The following is a 26315-nucleotide window of genomic DNA, read 5'->3' as shown; positions in this document are numbered from 1 at the left end:
TTATTGTCTCATCAAAGGTCTTCTGAAATCAGAGGGCTTTTTAAGCATAGCAGTATTCCTGGAAAACTCTGATGACTGGTTTTTAGGTATTTTATACCGGAAAGACTTTGGTAGTGATTGATTTTCCATAAAGTTGTCCAATCTCTTTTTGATGACCTCATTAATTAAGCCTGCAAAAGTAATTACCTTAAATTAACATTTACCTGAGTAGATAATTTCTTAACTGTAAAAATAGCTTCAGTTTTGAAATTGTATTTTGTTTCATTAACATAGACTCAGATATACATCATTAAGGAAGGCAATAGAACTGAATAAAAAAATGACAAGGACATAATTTGAATGCGACAAGGACAGCAGGTTAATGCTGACATGTATGTTCAGACAAAAGTAGATAAATGGAAACTAAAGTGGCTGCTGTTGCATCTTTGGGTTCTTGTGTGTTTTCTGAGCAGCTTTACAATAGAGATGTGTAGAATATCAGAACACCACCATTTTCAATCTAGAGGTAACACAACATAAGCAGACAAGAAACCAAAAACTTCACCCCAGACATGCCACCCTCTTGGTCTTTAGATTTTGCACGCCTTACAGCCAGTTGTACCATGACATGGTTGTGTGCTACTGCAAGAGTAGCAAAAATTCACATGTAAAGTCTCAGCTATTTCAGATGGAAGATTATTAACTGATATGCCAGGAATTAAATCTAAAGAGAGAGAGAGAGAGAGAGAGAGAGAGAGAGAGAGAGAGAGAGAGAGAGAGAATGAATGTGCCCAAAATGAAAACTACAAAATTAAATCATGCAATTTTACCCAAATGAAATCAACTCAGTCAGTTACTATGATTATGCATGTATGTATGTATGTAAGTTTGTCAGACATGTATTTTATGACAGATACAAGTGTAAACCTAATTATAAATACATGTAAAGGCTATGAATAAAAGAAAAAAATTAGGCCAGGGATGGAGGCACATTGGTGCGCTTATGCCCGCCCCTTACAGACCTCTTAGGAATGGGGTGAGGTCGACAGTAGACAGTCTAAAGTTAAAGTTTTGGGGATTTGGGGAAGAAACCACAGAGTCAGGTAGTGCATTCCAGGCATTGACAACTCTGTTGCTGAAGTCGTATTTTCTGCAGTCTAGTTTGGATCAGTTTATCGTGAATTTGTATCTATTGTGTGCTCTTGTATTGTTGTGTTTGAAGCTGAAGTATTCATTGGCTGGTAGGACATTGTAGCAAATGATTTTATGTACTATGCTTAGGTCAGACCAAAGACGGCGAAGTTCTAAGTTGTCTAAGCCTGAAATTTCGAGTCTGGTGGCATAAAGTATTTTGTTGCGAGCAGAGCACATATGATGACCATATGTGTTTTTAATAGTTTCCCTTTTCTGTCTGATTAAATGCATGAAAAAAAACATTGGATGGGCTAGTGCAGTGGTTCTCAACCTTTATAGTGCTGTGACCCTTTTAATACAATTCCCCACGATGTGGCGACCCCCAACCATAAAATTATTTTTGTTTTGAATTTAACGCGCCTGAAGCCATATTGGCTAGCGATCTGACCTGCTTGCGATTGCCTTGAGGACGGAGGCATTAAAGCGGAGACTCCTCCCCTATTAAGTTTATCGCGCCTGAAGGCAGATTAGGCTAGCGATTGGGAGTGATTGCAGCTGGCTTGAGAGGGAGACATCAGAGCAAAGATTTCTCTCTTTTTTAATTCTTCACGCCTGAAGCCGAATTCGGCTAGCTCTATTTAAAGAGCCTGCAGCTGACTTGTGAAATCCACTATTGGAGCGTGATTCTTTGACTCGCAAGTATACTTCCCATATTTCCAATGGTCTTAGGCGACCCCTGGAAAATCGTCATTCTACCCCCGACGGGGTCCCGACCCACAGGTTGATAACCGCTGGGCTAGTGGAAGCTATGACCAAGGCTCTTGGTGATTCACACAGTTTTGCACTCCTGCATTAAACCAAGCATTGAGTTCTGGCCACTATACCAGTGTCCTTTCCTCTGATTTTTGTATAATTCAGAAGTTCAACACGTTAATTGCTTGGGCATCGTATTGATTTGGCTCTTCTCTGAGCAGCAGGAGAGAATCCTGGATGGCCAGAGCATTTCGGTATACTTACGATCTGTCATTATTCTTCCTAGAAGCTTCTTCTGCAGTTGAAGTTCTACGCGGTCCATCACATACGGAAGGAATCCTTTCTCAATATCTATTTATGCAGAGTACCAAAGTAAAGTAAGCATTATACAGTGCCGTGATTCTTAAATAGGTAGAAAACTCCAGTGTCCGCTAAAGCAGGGGTCTCCAACCTTGGTCACTTTAAGACTTGTGGACTTCAATTCCCAGAATTCCTCAGCCAGCTTTGCTTTGCTTTGTTGGCTGAGGAATTCTGGGAGTTGAAGTCCACAAATCTTAAAGTGACCAAGGTTGGAGACCCCTGCGCTAAAGTACAACGGCTGATTCTTTAGAAATTGTAATAAATAATACTACTTATCAGGTTGGTATTTTTTGTACATTATCTCGATAATTTTATGTGTGAAGCAAAGTGAGAAAAGTGAAATATAGCATGATCCTAGATGTAATAACTTGGTGATATATCCATTCTGTTTCATTAACTTTCTTCCCAAATACGTAAGAATTTTTCTCAGGTTAGCTAACTATGCTGTGCTATTTCTTCATTTCCTTTTGCATTTTAGATATCTACTATCTTTTTTTCCTTTTTTCAAATAATTAGAATAATTGAGTGTATTAAGTAACTTTTAATCTATCCGGAGAACTGTTTACTAGTGGATTAAAAGTTTCATAGAATGGCTACTTAATACATATTTTAAAAATAGGTACAAAAATCATTGTGTGTTTTTTTTGTATTTATCAGCATTATCCTTTATTCAGAAAATATTTCTAACTGTAAAATACTATGGACTCTTACTTTCAGAAAATAATACTGATTCACAATATCCAAGAGGAGGAGATTGTTTTTTTGAAGTACACCACGTGGAACTCAAGATGTGAGTTCCATGTGGAACTTTATGGAACTAACATGGGGTTCTGTATGGAACTCTTGACAGAATTCCATAAGAAACTAATGGTAAAAAAAACCACTTGCAAATAGCTTTTTCTATCACTAGAACTTTGACTCTCAATCAGGGGTTCTAGATTATCTTCATCATCATCATCATCATCAGGTACGATGGCCTGGGAACTTTGAAGCCCTTGCTTTTAGGAGATAGTTCTCTCCAGTTCTCTAGCTGGGTCCTGATCCCCCTGCTTGGCCTAGGACAGTGATGGTGAACCTATGACATGTGTGCCAGAAATGGCATGCAGCACCCTCTCGTGGGCATGCGAGCTGTCTCCCCAGCTCAGTTCTGTCATGCATGTGCACGCACCTCCTGTGGGCCAGCTGGTCTTTGGGTCTCTGCCATGCATGTGTGGGGGCCGGGGCACATGCAGGGGTGCACGTGCATGCAGGGGGGTGGGGCACATGTAGGGTGTATGCAGATGCACAGGGTGGGGTGCATGCAGGGGCACACACATTGCATTTGGGGGTTCGTGCGCATGTGCACGCATTCGCGCATGCACACTTTGGGGACTCAGTCTGGAAAAGTTCACCATCACTGGCCTAGGATATTTACTATCTCCATCCTTTCTGAATGTTTTGGGAAACCAATAGCTTTTTGTTCTTGTTTGTTTTTCCTTTCCTTTCCTTTTTTTAATATGCAAAAGCAACAATGGATAATACAGTAGAGATTTTAGGATTAACTATTAAATTTAAGACAGAAACCTTTAGTATATAATAAATGTTTGCAGTTTATTGATGCCACCTTTAAATCTAAGTAAACTTATGCTTATCAACTTGAATATTTCAGAAATCCCAGCTAATATTGATGCAAATCTTTTCATGGTTAATGGTTTCATTGCCTTTAAAATAATACTACCCCTTAGTCAATGTTGTGGAAATATCACTGTTAATTGATTATGTGCCATCAAGTTTTTTGTGATCCTAATCACTGCATGGATAGATTTTCTCCATGGTAATCTATCCCTGGCTAAATACAACTGACCATAATAATATAATAATAATAAAAATAAAAATAATGGTTTGGGATCAAGCAACATATTTTTCCCCATCTGAATTTGCTTGCTGCTTAAAAATAAATGGCTGAGGCTCATGGTATTGTAAGGATTATCCTTCTCTAGAGATTAGGCGAGATGATTAATGGAGCTTAAAGCCCCTTTCAGCTTTGGCTGCTGCTGTTTTTATTGTAGTCTAAGTATCAGCTTAAAACACTTCTGCTTTCTCAATAGAGCTTAACCATCAAGATTCTTGCGTAATTATATTACTTGCCAGTTTAAGCTACTCATTTAATTCTTACTGTAGGGGGTTTTCTTTTAATCTCATCCATGTTATATAGAGTTTATCAGGGTTGATTTTTTTTTAAAAAACACTGCATAAGGTATTAAAAGGCAGTCATATCTGAACTTATCAAGCAAACACCACCTGCAATCTTGTTCGTCACCTTGAGAATTTTTCAAAAAACGTAAAGTAAAAAAAAATACTTATCAAGCAAAACATGAACAAGAGAAATATTGTCCTAGCCAAGCCTTTTAAAATATACTACACATTTGGGTTTGGCACATTTGGGGGGGTGGGGAGGCAAGTGTTATCACATAGGAAGATTTAAGGCAGCGGTCACCAACTGGTGGTCCGTGGACCATTGGTGGTCTGCGAGAAAATTTTGGTGGTCCACAGAAAAATTATTTGTATTTTTTATATTGCACTAAATCAGGGGTCCTCAAACTACGGCCCCTGGGACAGATACGTGCAATGAATGTTTGTGTTGCTGCAGAGAGTCTTCCCCTTCGGGGTCCTTTTGTGTGGGGCAGAAATTCCGACTTGGGGTCTGCTTCAGCCTCCTGGTGCAAGGCTTTGGGTCGAAGGCTGAAGGGAAGCGCCACTGGTGGCGAAGAGCTGGAGGACCTGGTTCCAATGGGACTGCCTCATGGCCTGGAACTGGCTGATCAGCTCAGCCCACTGAGCCTCCAGGCACCTGTACCTGGCTTTGCACTCCTGTAGGTCTTCCCTCTGCTTGGAAAGCCTTTGCTCATAGTCCTCAGGGAGGTGCATCTACTGAGCCTCCTTTTCAGTCAGATCCAATTTGAACTGAGCTGCTTTGCCGACTCTTTCTCTTAGCTCCAACTCCTGCTTCCTGTTGAGGCCCTAAGGAGCCCGGGTGGGGAGGAGAAGGGTGAATAGAGAAGGGCTCTGCGCATGCGCAAGATGGCGCGGCGCTGAAGATTTACCTTCGGCGATCGGGCGGTTCTCCGAGGATGGCGACGCCTGGACCGCCTGCTTAGCTGCCTGCCTTTCCCAGCCCGGTGCATCATCTCTCTGGCAGCCGCAGGAGAGGTCTTCGGATCTTTTTATACCCGCGGTTGCCGAGAACGAGGCTGGGACGGCGGAGCGGTGGACTGCGGCGGCCATGTTTTCCAGGCTTAAGGAGGTGGGGCGATGAGTCAGCTTGTCAGTCTGTCGGCTTTTCGGCCTGGAGTTTCGGCCTGGAGTTTCGGCCTGGAGTTTCAGCCTGGAGTTCCAGTTCTGCCGGATTTTTAGCCGGGCCGTTGGCTTCCTCTCAAGCAGGGAGGTTTGGTCACGATCTGGGACGACCTGGATTTTCCATCCTCCACGATGTTGGAGTTTTTCCGGCTTTTCCGGTTTTCCCGGCCTTTCCCCTGTTGCCAGTTTGCGAACTTGGCCCCTTCACATCCTCCGGCCTCCTGGGGAGGCTCAGCCATTTGGACAGGCTTGGCCTCCTGGAAGGAGAAGTTTCGGAGAGATCTGGCTTCCGGGATGGTTGGATCTACTAGGGGGGTGTTAGAGATGGAGATGGAGGTAACCCCCTGGACGGTAGTTTTCTGGCCATTTTTGGAAGCAGATGTTGGAGGACTTTGGGGGAGGCGACGGAGGTATCTTTGATCTTTGATTTGTCCCTGCGAAACCATCTCGTGACTGCTGTAATTCCAGCTATGCCTCCCCCCTTGCCATTTGAGATCTTTATGGCTGGGACTGGCCCTATTTGGGCTATTGGGGGGAGGCGTGAGACTTGCTTGGGGACAGAGGAGGACATGTGCCACGACCGATGTACCCCCACCCCCGTTCCAGGATGTTTGATGAGGCTTGGGCAGACTGCCACCTAGACTGTCCTCTTTGCTTTGTTTTTCCATCTGAAGCCCATCCTCATTTTGGATTACCATCATATCATGACACTTTTGCCACTCGGAGATGGACCCTTTGTATTGCCGATTTTATATTTTATCTGTCTATCTTCAGTTGTTATGCGCTACTCAGCTTGTGAACTCTTGCGCCTGGAGGTGCCCCGCCTGCAGGAATGGCCTCCTCGTTATCAAGGGCCGGCCTCCATGACGGGTCTTGGGACCCACAGAGGTGGCATGCGAAAAGAAGAGCCTGTGGGGTTTTTAGAGAGGAATTTTAAGGGTGGGAGGGTAAGGGCGGTAATGGGGTAACCCGTCGGGTAGGGGCCAGTTCCTGCACATGCTCGCGGTTTTTCTCTACCAGGTTCGGAGGTTAGGGGAGGAGTGTTCCTATCTGTGAGGGTGGTTCTATTGACACGGTAAGTGGGAGAGGCAGGTATGGCGGAAGCGAGGGGTCATATCAAGTTCCGGGAGCGCGTGCTCGATGTCTGAAAGCGATCACGCGCTCCGACCCTTGGACTTTTCCTGCCTCGGATGGTCAGGATCCTCAGAGCTCGGGCCTTCGTTGATGTTGTGCAATGCCCGGTCCGTGGTGAACAAAGCCCCTTGTCTGTGATCTTATACAGGGGGTTCCATGGACCTTATGGGCATTACGGAGACCTGGTTGGCCACGGAAGGGGCCGTGCCCCTTGTTGAGATGTGCCCACCGGTTTCCGTTGCGTTCCATCAGCCGAGGGCCCAGGGTAGGGGTGGGGGGGTGGCGGTTGTGATTAGAGAGAGTCTAGAGCCGAGGGAGACCACTGTACCTCAGATTGCCGGGTGCGAATCCTCTTGTGAGATGGGGTCGAGGTGTCAGATGGGTTTGCTGATCACGCACCTGGCTCCTTGCTGCGTGACAGCCGCCTGCCCGAGCTTCTGGAGATGCTGGCTGGGGTGGTAGTTGAGACCCCAGACTTTTAGTCATGGGGACTTTAACTTGCCATCTTCCGCTCGCCATCGACGGCAGCTCGGGAGTTCATGGCTTCCATGACGGCCTTGGACCTGACTCAAGTAGTTGATGGCCCTACTCACATTGGGGTGGCACTCTGGATTTGATTTTTCTCTAGTCAGTGGTTGAGAGATCTGGACTTAAAGGAAATAGTCATTGAACCTTTGTCATGGTCAGATCACTCTCTTCTTCGCCTGGACTTTCTGACCGCCATTCACCACCGCAGGGAGGCGGAGCCGACACGCTGGTTCCGCCCCAGGCGCCTGATGGACCCGGATGGGTTCCGGACGGAGCTTGGGCCATTTCCTGAGGGTCTGGCTCACGGCTCGGCTGAGGAACTTGTTGCGGCCTGGGAACGGGCCGCGCGGGGCCTTAGACCGTGTCGTGCCTTTGCGGCCTCTGACCCGCGCAGGTCCCAACCGCCCTTGGTTCTCCGAGGAGCTGAGAGGATGAAACGCCGGAGAAGACGCCTAGAGAGTTCCTGGAGGTTCAGCCGCTCGAAGCTGATCGACACTAGTGAAGTCCTATACTAGGACTTACCTAGTGGCATTGAGGGAAGCGAGGCGAGCTACGCCTCCTCATTGCATCGGCAGATAACCGCCCAGCCGCCCTGTTTCGGTGACTCGCCTCCTCCTACACCAGGGGAGCGGACGACCCGTTGCAGGGACGTGCTGAGGAGTTTAACGGTTATCTATACGATAAAATCGCTCAGCTTCGGGATGGTCTGGACCAAGATTGCGTGATGCGGGTGAGATGCTCGAGGCGGTCTTGGTGACATTGTTTGGGATGAGTTTGACCCTGTGGCTCCGAGGACATGGACAGGTTGTTGGGTAGGTTGAATGCCACCACGTGTTTACTGGACCCGTGCCCTCTTGGCTGGTGCTGGCCACCGAGAGGTGACACGAGGCTGGCTCCAGGCGATTACGACCGCTTCTTTGGTGGAGGGTGTCTTCCGCCTGCCTTGAAAGAGGCGGTGGTGAGGCCCTCCTTAAGAAGCCGCCCCTGGACCCGGCTGTTTTAGGTAATTATCGTCGTCTCCAACCCGCGGCGAAGGTTGTAGAGAGTATGGTGGCATATCAATTTCCTTGCACCTGGATGAAACTGTCTATCTAGACCCGCTCCAGTCCGGTTTTCGCCCGGCTACAGCACGGAGACGGCTTTGGTCGCAGGATGATCTCTGGAGGGCCAGGGATAGGGGTTGCTCCTCTGCCCTGGTCCTATTAGACCTCTCAGCGGCTTTCGATACCATCGACTATGGTATCCTGCTGCGCCGGTTGGAGGGATTGGGAGTGGAGGCACCGCTTATCGGTGGTTCTCCTCCTATCTCTCCGACCGTCGCAGTCGGTGTTGACGGGGGCAGAGGTCGGCCCCGAGGCGCCTCACTTGTGGGTGCCGCAGGGGTCGATCCTCTCGCCTCCTGTTCAACATCTACATGAAGCCGCTGGGTGAGATCATCAGTGGTTTCGTGTGAAGTACCAGCTGTATGCGGATGACACCCAGCTGTATTTTTCTACACCGGACCACCCCAACGAAGCTTTCAAGTGCTGTCCCGGTGCCTGGAGGCCGACGGGTCTGGATGGGGAGAAATAGGCTCAAGCTCAATCCTCCAAGACAGAGTGGCTGTGGATGCCGCATCCCGCACAGTCAGCTAACCGCGGCTGACCATCGGTGGCGAGTCATTGGCCCCGGCGGAAAGGGTCCGCAACTTAGGCGCCCTCCTGGATGAACGGCTGTCTCTAGAAGATCATTTGACGGCCGCTCCAGGGGAGCGTTCTACCAGGTTCGCCTGGTACGCCAGTTGCGCCTTTCTGGACCGGGATGCCCTATGCACGGTCACCACGCACTCGTGACGCCGCGCCTGGATTACTGCAATGCTCTCACATGGGGCTCCCTTGAAGGGCATCCGAGGCTGCAGTTAGTCCAGAATGCGGCTGCGCTGGTGATAGATGGAGCCCCGTGGCTCCCGTGATAACACCCATCCTGCGCAGGCTGCACTGGCTACCTGTGGCTTTCGGTGCGCTCAAGGTGCTGGTGACCACCTTTAAAGCGCCCATGGCATTGGGCCGGGTTACCTACGGGACCGCCTACTGCTACCGAATATCTCTCACCGACCTGCGCCTCACAGAGAGGGTCTCTCAGGGTGCCGCCAGCTGCAATGTCGCCTGGCGACGCCCAGGAAGGGCCTTCTGTGGGGCCCCCACCCTCTGGAATGAACTACCCCGGTCTTCGCCAGCTGGACCTCCGGACCTTCCGCCGCGGGCTTAAAACACATTTATTTAATTGTGCAGGGCTGAGCTAAATTTTAAATTTTAAATTACTGGTTTTTAAATTGGCTTTTATTTTATATTTTTAATTTTAAATTAATAGGCGTTTAGAATAAGTTTTTTAACTGTTTTTATATTTCTTACATTGTATTTATGTGTTTTAAATGCCTGTACACCGCCCTGAGTCCTTCGGGAGATAGGGCGGTATATAAATTTGATAAATAAATAAAATAAATAAATAAAATAGAGGCTAACAAGGCACTCCTCGATGTGAGTGACATTGAGTTGGCCACGCCCACCCAGACAGTCATTAGGCAGATCATATTAGTAGTCCATGGGATTTAAAATTATGAATTTAGTGGTCCCTGAGGTCCGAAAGGTTGGTGACCCCTGATTTAAGGGATTACAGATATGGATTTTAAACATTTATTTCCAATACGAATGACACTTACCTCTTTGTACTTCATCATAGAAAAATCCTTGATTTCGAAGGCTAAAAAAGACCGAAGGAATCAGATCTGCCAGATATTGGAAAGAAAATGCCTGGGCTGCCACTTTCTTAGACACCGTTTCTCTTTTTGCTTCTATTTCATATTGCTTTGCCATGCGACGTTCCTTTAAATAATCATCAATTTTTCCATGTGACTTTTAGTAATGTGGATATTTTTACATAATATATAAAACATGCAGACTTTTCCCCTTCCCCCTTATCTGTAAGTATTGAACGATGCATTGATTCCAGAGAAAAACCGTAACAATGACTTCCTGCGGAAAGTGGTTATTGTATTTTGATTGTCTTGTTAACCTTTGTACAGATCCAATTACAAGTCATTTCTCAGACGGCTTTCAAAAGCCAAAAAGGGCAACGGACTAACAAATATATAGCTGGGCTACCTGTCCCAAGCAGTGGTGGGTTGTAACCGGTTGGCTTCACACACGTGCTTTGTGCGCGATCAGCACACCCGTGCTCGCTTCACTCGCGCGCACGCCAAACATGCACCTCGTGCAAGCGCATTGAATTGCTGAACAGCTGAGGCAGTGCAATCTGCTCTTCCGTGCCTTTCAGCTGGGCTAAAAATGAAGGAATAAAGATATAGCACAGGGGCAGGTGGGAGGGCCCAGATGACAGTAGGAGCGAACCGGTTCGCTGTCACATCAACCCCTCCACTACCGGCTCTCCCGAACCAGGGAGAACCGGTAACAATCCACCACTGGTCCCAAGGAACCTGCCTACTTTCTAAGGAGGTACAGGACCAAACTCCTTCCAGGTAACCAAGCAAAATTGCACTACTGTTACCTCGACTCAATCTGTCTAATTGGAATTAAATTTCAGGTGAATATCAGCAACATTGTTTGTTAGGCACTTGGCCTATATTAAGAATATGCTGTATGGATAAAGCCATAAAAATCTATTTTTAACCCTGAAAGCAGGACAAGAAGCAATGGATGGAAACTAACTAAGGAGAGAACCAACTAAGAAATAAAAAGAAATTTCTTGGCAGTTAGAACAATTAATCAGTGGAATGACTTGCCTCCAGAAGTTGTGGGTGCTCCAACACTGAAAGTTTTTAAGAAGAGATTGGATAACCACTTGTCTGAAATGGTATAGGGTTTGCTGCCTGAACAGGGGGTTGGGCTAGAAGACCTCCAAGGTCTCTTCCAACTCTGTTATTCTGTTACTTGAAGTATTTATATCCCTTGTCCCTCATATTTGTATTTAACAGTATCAGTGTGTCTTACTTTACTTGCTATAAAAGCAGCTGTCCTTTTGAGATCATATCTAATTTAAATTATTTGTAATTTCAAGTCACTGAAAACTTGACAGATTTGAAACAAAGTGCATAAGAATTGCTAATTTTTAGAGTGAGATGAAAACATTTTGATGCTTAAGGCGAAGGACAAGATGGCACCCAGCCTCAATTCCTTGTTTCAAAAATGCTAGAGCAAAATACATAAGCATCAAAGCAAACCACCAAGTAATGGTCTCTACAACAATTCTACCTTCTCCTCGCTGTGTCGCTGTTCTTTTTCTTCGAGGCGTTGCACTTCAGCCAACTCTGCATTGCGCAATTCCTGATAGGCATTTTGGTGTGCCCGAAGATTGCTAAGATCCTCTTCTTCTATGACTTCAAGCAAAGCTTGCTCCAAAGTTTTCCCTACCAACACCTCAAGCATCGGTTTAACTTCAACGTCAAAGTCAAAGAGCTGAGAGTTTAAAAAAAAGAGAGCCGAATGAACGCTGTGCAATATCATTCTACTCCCATGATGGTAAACCTATGGCACACGTACCACAGATGCATATGCAGAGCCCTGCGGGCACACCAGGCATCGACCCAGCCCAGCTCCACCATGCATGTGTGCAGGCCTTCCACTGGCCAGCTGGTCTTTGGTCACTGCTGCGCATGCATGGGGATGCATGCAGGGGATGCAAACATGCATGCATGGGGGGGCGGGATGCATGCGCAGGGGTTGCAGGTTGGTGCAGGAGGCTTTCCAGGCCCAAAACAGGGCGCATGCCCCGTTTTGGGCCTGGAAAGCCTCCTGCACCAACCTGGAAGCCAAAATGGGGCATGGGGGGTGCATGTGTGGGGCGACGTGCGCACATGCACAGGGGGGCACATATGCGGGGTGCTCGCATTGCATTTTGTGGGTTCTGGCACGTGTGCATGCATTCGCACATGTGTGCACTCACTTTGGGCACTTGGGCACCAAAAAGGTTAACCATCATTGTTCTATTTCATGAGGAAACAAGAAAATATATTCTTCTGGTCAGGTCATAGACAAGCCTTTCATTTGTTAAAAGGAGACAAACATTCCTATAAAGGAGAATATTTGTAATTCAGGGTTGGAATGAAGGGTCCTTGATCCTCTGTGAGCTTGATTGTTTCCTTGCAGATGTTTCATTACCCAATCTAGGTAATGTCATCAGAGCACCAAGTTCAGAGAGCATCAAGGGCCCCCTCACAAATCATTTTTACCATGCTTACAGAGTTGTTGAAAGGCTAGCTGGGCAATGGGAGTTCAAAGAAAGGAAATAAATATGGTCCGTTCCTAAGGATCGCATTGGGATTCTCAAATGAAATGAAATCCATCAAGGTTATGAAAATTGAGTAGGTGAAAGGCTTTATGTTAGATTTCAATATGCCTTAATATGGACCACTTTTTCCATTCATGAAGAGCATTAGGGTTGAAATCCTGGGTTTAGAAAATTTAGAACTCCGCCGCCTTTGACATGACCTGAATTTAACTCATAGAATCATCTATTATAACATCCTTCCTGTTGAAGACTACTTCAGCTTCAATCACAACAATACACGAGCACACAATAGATTTAAGCTTAATGTGAACCGCTCCAATCTTGATTGCAGAAAATATGACTTCAGTAACAGAGTTGTTAATGCCTGGAATGCACTACCTGACTCTGTGGTCTCTTCCCAAAACCCCCCAAATGTTAACCTTAAGACTGTCTACTGTTGACCTCACCCCATTCCTAAGAGGTCTGTAAGGGGCATGCATAAGACACCAACGTGCCTACTGTTCCTGTCCTAATGTTCCCTTTGATTGTATCCAATTTCATATAGTTATTACATACATATGATTATATTTATGCTTATATATCGTATAGTTATTTCATGCTTATGCTTATATATACTGTTGTGACAAATAAATAAATAAAATAAATAGGAGGCATGGAAAGAGTGGAAGTTGCTGTTATTGCTCAAGGGTCATTTTCCTTGAAAAGAAAGACTGGTGAAAAACATCCCCTTTCTTACTGCAGTGGCAGCAAAGCAGTTCTCTTTCCAACCTCTTTGTTAGATGCTTTCATTTTCTTCCTCCAGCTTCAATTGACCAAGGATAAGAGGGGGAAACTTGTATCCCTCCAGATGTTCTTAGCTGCAATCCTCAGCTTCCTAAATCAGTGGTCATGCTAATAGTAGAAATTAAAATCATCTGGAGAAATATAAGGATCTCACTCCAGGTCTAGAGGTAAATTTATTTGTACCCTATAACTATCATTAAGTGTTGTACCTTATGATTCTTGATGAATGTATCTTTTCTTTTATGTACACTGAGAGCATATGCACCAAGACAAATTCCTTGTGTGTCCAATCACACTTGGCCAATAAAAAAATATATTCTATTCTGTTCTATTCTGTTCTGTTCTGTTCTGTTCTGTTCTGTTCTGTTCTACTCTACTCTACTCTACTCTACTCTACTCCACTCCACTCCACTCCACTCCACTCCACTCCACTCCACTCCACTCCACTCCACTCCATTCCATTCTAAACAACTTTGACATGGATGGATGTCCTATGAGAAGTACTTTCCTTTTGCTTGAATTTTCCCATAGCCCAGAGATCACAACCTACAGAAGATGTTTTATTATTATCATCTCTCAATCAGGAATTGCAGACTGGAATATACACCGTTGTTATTTGTTTCTATTTCTCCTTTTAAACATTATTGTTGTCTTTGGGCAACCAGTTCTAGCAACGAGTGTGAGCACCATTAGGGCAGCTCCTTCAGTCCTTGTGTCTGAGCATTCGCAGATGCTTTAAACATGCCGAGAGTGTAAATACAGCAAATGTTGTTAGGAAAGCAGGTGCAGCAGTGATTTTTCTGGAGCAACTGCAAGATGCCTGGAGGTCATATTGTTCCACATGCTGCTTTCCTTGCTTTACTGAATGATTGCTAGGGCCTTAGAGACAGGTCTTTATGGGCACATTGCTCCCCCGCCCCCCAAATTAGCTGTCTCCTGTTTTCTTGTAAACACCTCAGTTGAAAAGAAAATAGAACTGGGGTTCAGTATATCTGATGTGGTGTTTCACAGTTCTCATATAGTATTGAATTTTAGGATGCTTGAAAGAACAGACTATTACAAAATATTTTAACTTCTAAAGCAAGGCTGTGAAACGGATGCGTCACATGCTGGCCACGCCCAGTTTAGCGAAGGGGGGAAAAGTCGCAATACGTCACGTGACAACGCTGTGATGACGTGAGTTTGTCACCCCTGTTCTAAAGCTTCTACAATTAGGAATTTTTAAAGGTGTGTTTGGCAAAAAACAAAACAAAACACCATTACCTCTTGGATTATTTAGAATAGTATTGAAATATTGTCGGTACCTCTCCTTCTTCAATTTGTGTTGCTACATCAACCCCAGTCTTCTGTGGGATGAACACTGGGCTAGCTAGCCTTTTTATAAAAGCATCTGTTTGACACTCCATGTCAACTTCAATAATGCGATCTAAAATCTCTTCCAGGTACAATTCTGAAAAATAAAACTCATGGAAGTCTGTCTTGAAATACTTCATGTTTCTAGACTATATCTGTGGTTCCTAGAACAGCCACTGAAAAAAAAATAGACTTCTTTTTTATTTTATTTTATGCAGGTGTACTGGTGGATTGCATTAAAAAAAACACACAAAATGGTGGCCTTGGTTAAAAAAATTTTTTAGTGATCATGACTGTATAGTCATGGTCACTATCTAGATTTTTTTTTTAAAGAAAAATTCCTCCCTCATGTGAATATCCATCATTAGGACACGCTTCTTGTCCAGAATATATGACAATATATGTACAGTATTGGCAGTACTGTTGATTGGAGAAACTTGTTGCTCTAATGCAGGGGTCTGCAAACTTGGCTCTTTTAAGACTTGTGGACTTCAACTCCCAGCAAAGCTGGCTGAGGAACTCTGGGAGTTTGCAGACCCCTGCTCTAAGGTGATTTGTTGTTCATTAAAAAGCAAGTACTGAAACTATTAGCATGATTGTTAATATTAAAAAAACAAGAATAAATAACACTATGTATTGAATGTATCCTATAGTGAATATGTTTAGGATGTCATCTTGAAAATGACATGCAGTATGTACAGTGCAGAGAATGCTAATAGGAAAGACAAAACCTTTAATCCAGATGGGCCCTGGAAGGCGTTAGAACGGGATGTGTAATAGCATATATCCTAGCAACATGCTCTTTTTATAATGTCATAGAAAAAAAAAGGTATAAAATGTAAGAAAAATCAGGAAAGTTGCAAAGAAAAAGGGAAATTCCTTCATTGTCCAATGCCCATTATTTGGGTGGATATTTCTACCCAACAGAGTATCCTTCATCTCAGGTTTAGAAGTAATTTGATAATTGGTTGATGCTGTCTGGTGCTTTACCTGTCTGCACATCACTGCGATTTCCGACATCCTTAATTTCTGGTGCATGGACCTCATTCTCTTTCTTTGATCGCTGCCGTTCAAGCATTTTCTTGTGAGCTTCATGTCGCCTCTTGATTTCAGCAGGTGCAGGTTCTGGACTCTGAAGATGAAGGAGAAGAATTCTCTGCTCTTTTACATGGTGTTCTTTCTTAATGTCTTATGTATAGCTGGGTTTTCATTCAAGAGATCATGGGGGCATACACTATGCTCCCATCTCCTACCTTCCCCCATAACAACCACCCTCAGAAGTAGGTTGGGTTGAGTGAGAGGGTGTCAAAGTCTCCCATGGTTGAGAGTAGACATGAACCTTCATCTCATTGCTCCTAATCCAAATATATCACACTGAGTCTCATTTGGAGACTGAAAATTGTATTGTATTGTATTGTATTGTATTGTATTGTATTGTATTGTATTGTATTGTATTGTATTGTATTGTATTGTATAGCATAGCATAGCATAGCATAACATAGTGTAGCATAGTATAGTACAGTACAGAGGTTCCCAACCTTGGCAACTTTAAACCTGGCGGACTTCAACTCCCAGAAGTCCCCAGCCAGCAAAGCTTAAAGTTGCCAAGGTTGGAGACTATAGTATAGTATAGTATAGTATAGTATAGTATAGTATAGTATAGTATAGTATAGTACAGTACAGTACAGTACAGTACAGTACAGTACAGTACAGTACAGTACAGTATAGTATAGTATAGTATAGTATAGTATAGTATTACATTACATTACATTACATTACATTACATTATTATTTTCAGACTTAAAATATAGTCCCATTACAGTCCCCAAGAAACTCTGCTGACAGTATCATTGTATTGTTTCCTTTTTACTCTCTCTGGTTGTTGTTGTCTTCCTCTTTTAATAATAATAATAATAATAATAATAATAATAATAATAATAATAATAATAATAATAATAATAATAATAATAATAATAATAAAAAAATATTTTAATTTTTATACCGCCCTTCTCCCGAAGGACTCAGGGCGGTTAACAGCCAGATAAAATAAAATACAATACAATACAATAAAAACCAATTAAAAAACTTATTCTATATGGCCAATAATTTAAATTATAAAATACATAATATAAAACCCCATTTAGGCTTCTGGGTGGCGCCACCTTTCTCGCTGGGTGCTAATTTATGGCACTCCGCATTGAATATGGTAAAAGCCGGATTTAACAACTGATCCCGGCTTCATTTCTCTCTCTGGTTGAAAGAGAGAGATAGAGCAAGGGGGAGGAATTGGGTAGATTCCCCTAGGGGCTTTGTTTTTGTAATACAAAGTCCTGAACGGTCGAATCCCCTTATTTACCCCTCCCCCAACCTCCAGTATTCTCTGCGCTCCTGAAAAAGCAGGAAAAGAGGAAGGTGTCCACTTCTGCTAGCAATTGATTTCTTTTTGTGGATACGAAAAGCAGGCGGAACGAGTGTGAGGAACAATTATTGGTTTGCAAGTATTTTTGATTTTCTGACTTCTACCCTTTAAATTTCGCCCTTCAGTTTCGTTTGGAGAAACTGAAAGCAGAGCGATACATCAAAGGGAGCTTTGCTGTTGAATCGAAACTGAATGGAGATTTTATCTTATTGTGTTTGACTGTGGACTGTTGGATTATATTACGCTGTTTAAGTACTTTACAAGGGGATTCTCAGCAGGAATTTTGTTATGGGGGTTCTTTCAGAAGAATGGATTCGTGACTTTATACAGGACTACACAGAAAGTATGTATTTAATTATTCAAAATACGAATTGATAAAAATGGGGACGTTTTGGATGAGAGTTTGGAGCAAATTAACCAGTGCAATTATTCGGAAAATGGAATGGAGGACATACAAATAAAAGTGGATAAATATGAAGATTTGATCGTGAAGAAACAAGGTGATCTAAAGAAGTTTTCTTTAAATAGTTTGGATGAGCTGCCTGAATTTGTGCTACAGGAGATTGTCCCTCAAATGGAAAAGACTCACAAGCTTAATGTTTCCCAAGAGTTCTCTTTTTGGACTGATGGAATATACGGCAGTAATTTTTGGATTTCTGGACATAAGGAATTACTAGGAAATATTGTGATTGACTTATGAAAAGGAGCAAGGAAGGAAGGACGGAGATTAATGCACCAAAAAAAATGGCAAGAGACAAAAGTATTATTGTTGAAACAAGGTGTTTTAAAAATATTAATAGACAAAAATATTAGTGCGCCCGAAAGACAATTTGTGATTATAAGAGACTAGATATTTGGATATACTGGATTTTGATGAGGAAGGACTAAAGTTGAATAGATATTGTAATTAATTAAATAATATTGTAATTTTCTATTGAAATTTTATAAATTTTATAATCTGTTGTATTGAATTTTAAATAGAATATTCTTGAAAGATCTTATGTAAGAAAGACTTGGGGGAAATTATATGGTTATATGGTTATAGAAGCTATAAGGAGATATTCTCTGAACTGGATTGGATTTTTATGCTTTAGCTGGTTTTAAATATTTTAGGATTAATTTGTTCTACTGATTTATATATTTTATTACTGTTTATTGTTAATTTTTGAAGGATTTGGTTATGTAAGGAGGAAGTCAGAGCTAGAGAGGAGAATTGGTATAATAGTTTTGGGAAAAATTTTTTTTAGCATATGTTTGTTTTATTTTTAACTATACCTTGTGTTTGTTCTGGGAAGCCAGGGGGGGAGGGGGGAGGGGGTTTGTGAAGGGAGAGGGGTTGGGGGGAAAGGGGAAAAATTTTTTTTTGTAAAACTTTTTGAATAAAAAAAAAAACCATTTAAAATCCAATTTAAAAACCCGTTTTACGCCAGTCCTGCTTGGAAGAATAAATACGTCTTCAGCTTGCGGCGAAAGGTCCGGAGGTCCGGAAGTTGACGAAGTCCAGGAGGAAACTCATTCCAGAGGGTAGGTGCCCCCACAGAGAAGGCTCTCCCCCTGGGGATCGCCAGCCGACATTGTTTGGCTGACGGCATCCTGAGGAGACCCTCTCTATGGGAGTGCACCGGTCGGTGGGAGGCATATGGTAACAGAAGGTGGTCCCGGAGATATCCTGGTCCTATGCCATGGAGCGCTTTAAAGGTGGTAACCAACACCTTGAAGTGCACCCGGAAGACCACAGGCAGCCAGTGCAGCTTGCGCAGGAGAGGTGTTATATGAGAGCCTTTTGTGTATGAAAGCAGCAATGATGCTGAGCAGCTGCTCTTCAACAGATGGAAAGAACCAACAAGTCACAGATGACTGATAGAACAAACCGAAGAAAACGGAGCCTTTTCAAACTGCATGGAGAGCTACAGGACACCCAGTGTAAAGCATGTTTGTAAGGAATTAAACCTTGCAGATTCTTCAAGAGTTCTTCTTGAGTAAATAAGGCTATTGAGACTGAAATACAATCACCTTCAATCTATACCCATATTTACAGAACATTAATGATGTCCAACAAAAGTCAGGACAGATAAGGCCATCAGGTTTTATCCAATGCAACAGCACAAAACGCAATATAAAATTAATATGTTTACATATATAGTGTTGGGATCATCGCACACATCTTTGAACAATCCTAATGGCCCTTCATTCAGTATCCTTTGCTGGCATTGATCAGGCAACACATCCTCTATGTTTTTCCCAAGCAAAGCAATGATGCTGAGCAGCTGCTCTTCAACAGATGGAAAGAACCAACAAGTCACAGATGACTGATAGAACAAACCGAAGAAAACGGAGCCTTTTCAAACTGCATGGAGAGCTACAGGACACCCAGTGTAAAGCATGTTTGTAAGGAATTAAACCTTGCAGATTCTTCAAGAGTTCTTCTTGAGTAAATAAGGCTATTGAGACTGAAATACAATCACCTTCAATCTATACCCATATTTACAGAACATTAATGATGTCCAACAAAAGTCAGGACAGATAAGGCCATCAGGTTTTATCCAATGCAACAACACAAAACGCAATATAAAATTAATATGTTTACATATATAGTGTTGGGATCATCGCACACATCTTTGAACTATCCTAATGGCCCTTCATTCAGTATCCTTTGCTGGCATTGATCAGGCAACACATCCTCTATGTTTTTCCCAAGCAAAGCAATGATGCTGAGCAGCTGCTCTTCAACAGATGGAAAGAACCAACAAGTCACAGATGACTGATAGAACAAACCGAAGAAAACGGAGCCTTTTCAAACTGCATGGAGAGCTACAGGACACCCAGTGTAAAGCATGTTTGTAAGGAATTAAACCTTGCAGATTCTTCAAGAGTTCTTCTTGAGTAAATAAGGCTATTGAGACTGAAATACAATCACCTTCAATCTATACCCATATTTACAGAACATTAATGATGTCCAACAAAAGTCAGGACAGATAAGGCCATCAGGTTTTATCCAATGCAACAACACAAAACGCAATATAAAATTAATATGTTTACATATAGTGTTGGGATCATCGCACACATCTTTGAACTATCCTAATGGCCCTTCATTCAGTATCCTTTGCTGGCATTGATCAGGCAACACATCCTCTATGTTTTTCCCAAGCAAAGCAATGATGCTGAGCAGCTGCTCTTCAACAGATGGAAAGAACCAACAAGTCACAGATGACTGATAGAACAAACCGAAGAAAACCGAGCCTTTTCAAACTGCATGGAGAGCTACAGGACACCCAGTGTAAAGCATGTTTGTAAGGAATTAAACCTGCAGATTCTTCAAGAGTTCTTCTTGAGTAAATAAGGCTATTGAGACTGAAATACAATCACCTTCAATCTATACCCATATTTACAGAACATTAATGATGTCCAACAAAAGTCAGGACAGATAAGGCCATCAGGTTTTATCCAATGCAACAACACAAAACGCAATATAAAATTAATATGTTTACATATATAGTGTTGGGATCATCGCACACATCTTTGAACTATCCTAATGGCCCTTCATTCAGTATCCTTTGCTGGCATTGATCAGGCAACACATCCTCTATGTTTTTCCCAAGCAAAGCAATGATGCTGAGCAGCTGCTCTTCAACAGATGGAAAGAACCAACAAGTCACAGATGACTGATAGAACAAACCGAAGAAAACCGAGCCTTTTCAAACTGCATGGAGAGCTACAGGACACCCAGTGTAAAGCATGTTTGTAAGGAATTAAACCTTGCAGATTCTTCAAGAGTTCTTCTTGAGTAAATAAGGCTATTGAGACTGAAATACAATCACCTTCAATCTATACCCATATTTACAGAACATTAATGATGTCCAACAAAAGTCAGGACAGATAAGGCCATCAGGTTTTATCCAATTTATCAGATACTGTACTCTTCTATTGTTCCTCAAGAATGGAATGACTTTCTAGAACATGAACGGCATAGAATTCCTTGGCATCATAGACAATGTTAGAAGGCCTCATCTCACATTACATTGGACTAAAACAGGGTTGATACTGTTATGCTTTGCATATTAATACAATTTTCATGTTCCTTCATTAACTGTCTTTGGCATGTCTACTCGCAAGTACCAAGAAGATCCATGAATCCTGATAATTGATAGGACCAAAGCCTTAGGATATTTCATGTAGTGGTTATATTAGGATTATTATCATGACATATATTTTGAGCAATGGGCATTTACTTCAGAATTAAGTAAGAGAAAGGAGAAAGTCTCCTGGGATCTGCAGTTGACCTATAATTCATGAGTTGCTGACTACAGAAGTACATATAATACATAAACATGACATTGCTAGTTAAGTTGCTTTATTGCAGATGAAATAGAATATATACAGCAGAGAGAGAGAGAGGGAGAGAGGGAGGGAGGGAGGGAGGGGGAGAGAGAGAGAGAGAGAGAGAGAGAAGTCCTATAAATATGTAAACATGTTTGCCTCAGCATTCAAATTCTATACCTGCTTTTGAGTCAATGGACATTCTTCACCTCAAATTGGGAGCTACTGTATATTCCAACTTTACACAGTGGCACAGTGTAGTCTGAAAAGGTTGTTTCTCAACTTTAGTTCTTTGAGCACGACCATGCAGGATATTTTGGGAAAAATTATAATAGTGATCTGCTATTACCAATTTCTGGAATATTTTTCAACTTCTCAGTCTAGTATACTGAGATTCCCTGGTGGGACCCACCCTTGTACTAATAAACCTGACTTTTCTTAGAGGAGCTCAGACAAGTCAGCTGAGCACTATCATTTGATGAGATATTTTGCAACACAAATGTTGTAACTATAATACCTCATTGCATAAACTTTCCATTAGCTATCCAATTTTGATTTCTTTTCTAAAATGTGTGTCTAAAGTCACGAACATGCTAATCATATGATCATGAAGGCTATTTCCCATGGAGTGCCTTTTATGGAGATATTGAAGAGTACTGGACCTTAAACTGAGCCTTAGGCACCCCACTACTGACTGCCCTGCATGTGATAGGGTTCTTTTTTTTTTTTTTATAAAAAAGTTTTATTTCCATTTTCCACCAACATATTCAATGTACAGTCTCTTATTCAACATCAATCATTAACTTTCATTTGTTACTTATTCGGGCCTACTCAGCTACCATTTCCTTCCTTAACGCAACCTTTTCTCTTCCCTTCTCTACCTTCTTCTACTTTCTCCATCCTTCCTCTCCTTCACTTTTCTACTTCCTCTCCTCCTTCCTCACTCCTCTCTTCTTCCACCCTTTCTAACCCTCTCTCTTTCCCCTTTCTTCTTCCTCTCCTTTCCCTCTTCTACCTCTCTTTCCTACCTACTTTCTTCCTTTGCTCTCTCTACTCTCTCTCTCTCCCTTCCCTTCTGAAATGGCAGCTGAGCAGCCCCGATTTCATTTCAAATTATCTCTATTTTTTGATTACATATCTTCAATCATTCCTGTACATTAATAATCCTTCATCTTCACCCTTCCCCCTCCCTCCCCCTCCCTCCCCCCTCCCCCCGTCCCCCCAAGACTTCCCAGAACAAAGTAAAGGGTATAAAATTAACAATCATAAATTAAAATACAACATAAGTCATAATCTATAGTCACTCCTCATCCTTTGTACCCTCAACTCCTCTCCCGATTAAACATATAAACTAGTATAATACAATTCCTAAATTCACTCATAAGCTATTTGGTACAGGTCCCTCATATCCAAGACATAAACTGTTTCAACTCCTACCCTCAAAACGACGCTATAGAGCATTGCACAACAGAACAACTAGACACAAGAACAGTTTTTTCCCGAAGGCCATCACTCTGCTAAACAAATAATTCCCTCAACACGATCAAACTATTTACTAAATCTGCACTACTATTAATCTTCTCATAGTTCCCATCACCCATCTCTTTCCACTTATGACTGTATGACTGTAACTTTGTTGCTGGCAATTCTTATGATTTATATTGATATATTGACCATCAATTGTGTTGTAAATGTTGTACTTTGATGAACGTATCTTTTCTTTTATGCACACTGAGAGCATATGCACCAAGACAAATTCCTTGTGTGTCCAATCACACTTGGCTAATAAAAATTCTATTCTATTCTATTCTACTTTTTAGTCTGATACTTATTTTGAATATAATCAATCCACATTCTCCATTCCGATACATATTTCTCTTGTGTATAGTCTTTCAAATACGCAGAGATTTTAGCCATCTCTGCCAAATTTGATACTTTAAGTGTCCATTCTTCAATTGCATATGGATAGGGTTCTGTTGAGGACTACACATTGAATATGGTTTGTCAGCCAGTTACAATTCCATCTGGTGGTGATGCTGTCTATTCCATATTTTTCTAGCTTACCAAGAAGTAGGTTGTGATCTACTTTGTCAAATGTCTTACTAAAATCTAAGTATACTATGTTCATGCCATTTTGCTGAACTACTAATTTAGTCACTTTGTCAAAGAATGAAATAAGATTTGTTTGGCATGATCTGTTTTTGACGAACCCATGTTGGCTACTGGTTATAATTTTATTTATTTCTAGGTGTGTAAGAAAGATGAATATTTATTTGTTTCTAGATAATTTTGATATTATTATAATGATTGTAATGAGATATTTATTTGTTTCTGGATATTGTTTCTAGGTATTTAAGGAAGCTGGATATTTGAAGATGGAACTGCATTTTTCTTCAGTGATAAATCTATGTATGAACATCACTTAATGAGCAGCACATGTAAATTAGGTACTACTACACCCACATAAATAAGCATATTTCAGCAATAACATTCCAGCATTCCCATAATTAAAAGAGATAAAAATATTTATAAGAAAAGGAACCTACCCAGGATAACATCTGCATAGCATATGTGTTTCCTCGAACCACTCTACGATCATACATGAGGTTCCCATAGTTAAATGGCCCTTCTCTATAATTCATAAAATTAAAAAGGAATATATCAATGTCTCAAAAATATTGCTAATAAGGGATTTATGAAAGAAACACAAAAATATAGAAATTTGATTCCATAAACTTTATCAGGATGTGTGATAGAGCTAAATGTTCTTATGAAATGGGAGACATTTAACAATGTAGAATGTAGATGGGCTTTGTATCCATTCAGTTTTAGATTGCCTACTTTGACTGTATATCTTCCTGATCTCAGATGGCAACTTTCTCCACATCTGGTTACTAGTACCTGATATTTTCAGAAAAAAACATAGATGGAAGAGTGATTTTGTGAAGCAGCTGCTCTAAATCAAGCTTTGGTATCTCTCATGGAAATGAATTGGACTTTGGGTTTTAGTGATGGTGGTGCTTCCAAATAAAAATATTTACTGGCACAACTCAATACAATTATTAAACTGAGTAACTTTGCACTTTTTGGGAAGTGAGGTTTATGACTGTAGGGGTAAAAACACAAATTTGTCTTGATAGCTGAAAAAAAGGCACAGACACATTCTATGTCAGGGTTCCAAGTAATACATCCCAATTCAATAAGAACTTCGAGGCAAGCAAGTTCCTCAAAGAATGTTCTTTATTAGGACATATAAAATTGGCATATTCCTGGTGGAAAACTGGTTCTAACTTGGCACCGGGTTTTCCCCCAAGTAAACTTTATCACTTCCTCCCTCCCGAGTCTCAGTCACATGGTCCAATCAGCATACAGCCCAGTTGCTAGATGACCTTATTCTCCACTCTGAGGACACCTGCATGAGCGTCCTTGATTCTCAGAGGAAAGAATTTTATTTAGGCTACAATACCCCAGCTATTCCCAACACCCCACTCCTGGCCTCTTCCCTCCAGGCTGTGTCAGCTCTGAAGCAGTGAGAAAAGAAACCTCCCTAGAAACTACAAAAAAGGAAATGGCCACAATTCAGCCAGCTTCAGAGTTGACATTCTTTTTGAAAGTGGTGCTCACCTGTAATGCACAATAAGAATGGGACTTTTTGCCTCGAACTCTTGGCACTGCCTGCTTCTCCACCAGGGTTTCACCTCCGTGTTAGTACGGCTCGGCACTTTGGGCCATGGCCCCTCCCTCCCAGTTCCTTCGCCATGGCCCATTCATCGCAGTACAATTTGTGTCAGGCTTTTGGGCGCACAGGACAGTTTGAAGCCAGCCAATTGGTGCAGGGACTCAGGGACTTTGGGAGTAGGGCCGGGGCTGCAGTTCAGAGGCAGACATTTCTCTTTCTTTCTTCCTTCCTTCCTTTCTTTCTTTCTCTTTTTCTTTCTCTCTCCTCTTTCTTTTTCTTCTTCCCCCCTCCCACTCTTCACTTTCCATTTGGTGTCAGGAGGCAGGATCAGGTATAGGGGAGCTTCCACCCCTCCCCTTCTGTCTCTTAACAAGCGCCTGAGGCTGTTTAGCCTTGTCCTAGTAAACTCCTTCCTTTTTCTGGGAATTTTCCTATAGTCACCCTCCCTGCTGTCCCCTACACTACTCTTGGCTGCCTCGGGAGGCTCCAAACTGACAGAGCCTCCCTCTGAACTGCAGCCCCCGCTCTACTCCCAAAGCCCCCGAGCCCCTGCACCAATTGGCTGGCTTCAAACTGTCCTGTGTGCCCAAAAGCCCAACGTGAACTGTACTCGATGAATGGGCTGCGGTGAAGGGACTGGGATGGAGGGGCCATGGCCCAAAGTGCCGAGGCGTAATAACACGGAGGTGAAACCCTGGTGGAGAAACAGGCAGCGCCAAGAGTTTGAGGCAAAAAGTCCTAGACCCTGCACAATAGGATGCATTTGTTAATAGCTAGGTCAATAGAACCCATTATCCTTTCTTCAGTTTGCAATTGCACTGTCCCAAATGGTAGTTTTTTACTCAATAATAGAAAGACATAAATAAAATTATCCAGTGTATAGTGCTGCTGTTATCTGGAATAGGCATTCCAATGAAAGGAAAGGATCTTGATAATTTTATATACAGCCAAGAGCATGTTTAACAGGATAGATTTAATGCTCATGTGAAGGCAGGGCTAGAATTTGGAAACTCTAATTGGCAAGGCAGGAGAAAAAAAAAGAATATAGAGATGAAGGCTTGATTAGGCTGAGTCAGATTCATAATTGGGTTAGATGTTGAGTCCAAGACTGTAAAGTTGTGTCATTACTCACTGCCCATTGTTTACGTAGTGTTCTTGATACCGCTTTCTGTTGGGTACCACTCGGGGATAGCTGCTGTAAGTGTAGGTTTCGGTAGATGCTCTTGCATCCTCCTGGTTGAGAACCACTGAGGTCAT

The 26315-nt window shown here is 42.4% G+C and overlaps 1 protein-coding gene across 1 annotated transcript; it reads right to left on the bottom strand.

Moving 5' to 3' along the window:
- Positions 1 to 26315, bottom strand: RSPH3 (radial spoke head 3). Its single transcript, XM_058172070.1, has 8 exons — positions 26191 to 26315; positions 23926 to 24010; positions 15634 to 15775; positions 14595 to 14740; positions 11472 to 11675; positions 9923 to 10085; positions 2131 to 2217; positions 1 to 170 (listed from the first exon to the last, which is right to left on the bottom strand). The coding sequence occupies exons 1-8, from the start codon at positions 26313 to 26315 to the stop codon at positions 1 to 3; spliced, it is 1122 nt and encodes a 373-aa protein (XP_058028053.1).

This window comes from Ahaetulla prasina, chromosome 1, assembly GCF_028640845.1.
Source record: "Ahaetulla prasina isolate Xishuangbanna chromosome 1, ASM2864084v1, whole genome shotgun sequence".
In the NCBI taxonomy this organism is placed as follows: Eukaryota; Metazoa; Chordata; class Lepidosauria; order Squamata; family Colubridae; genus Ahaetulla; species Ahaetulla prasina.
This window is presented reverse-complemented; position numbering and strand designations above follow the sequence as displayed.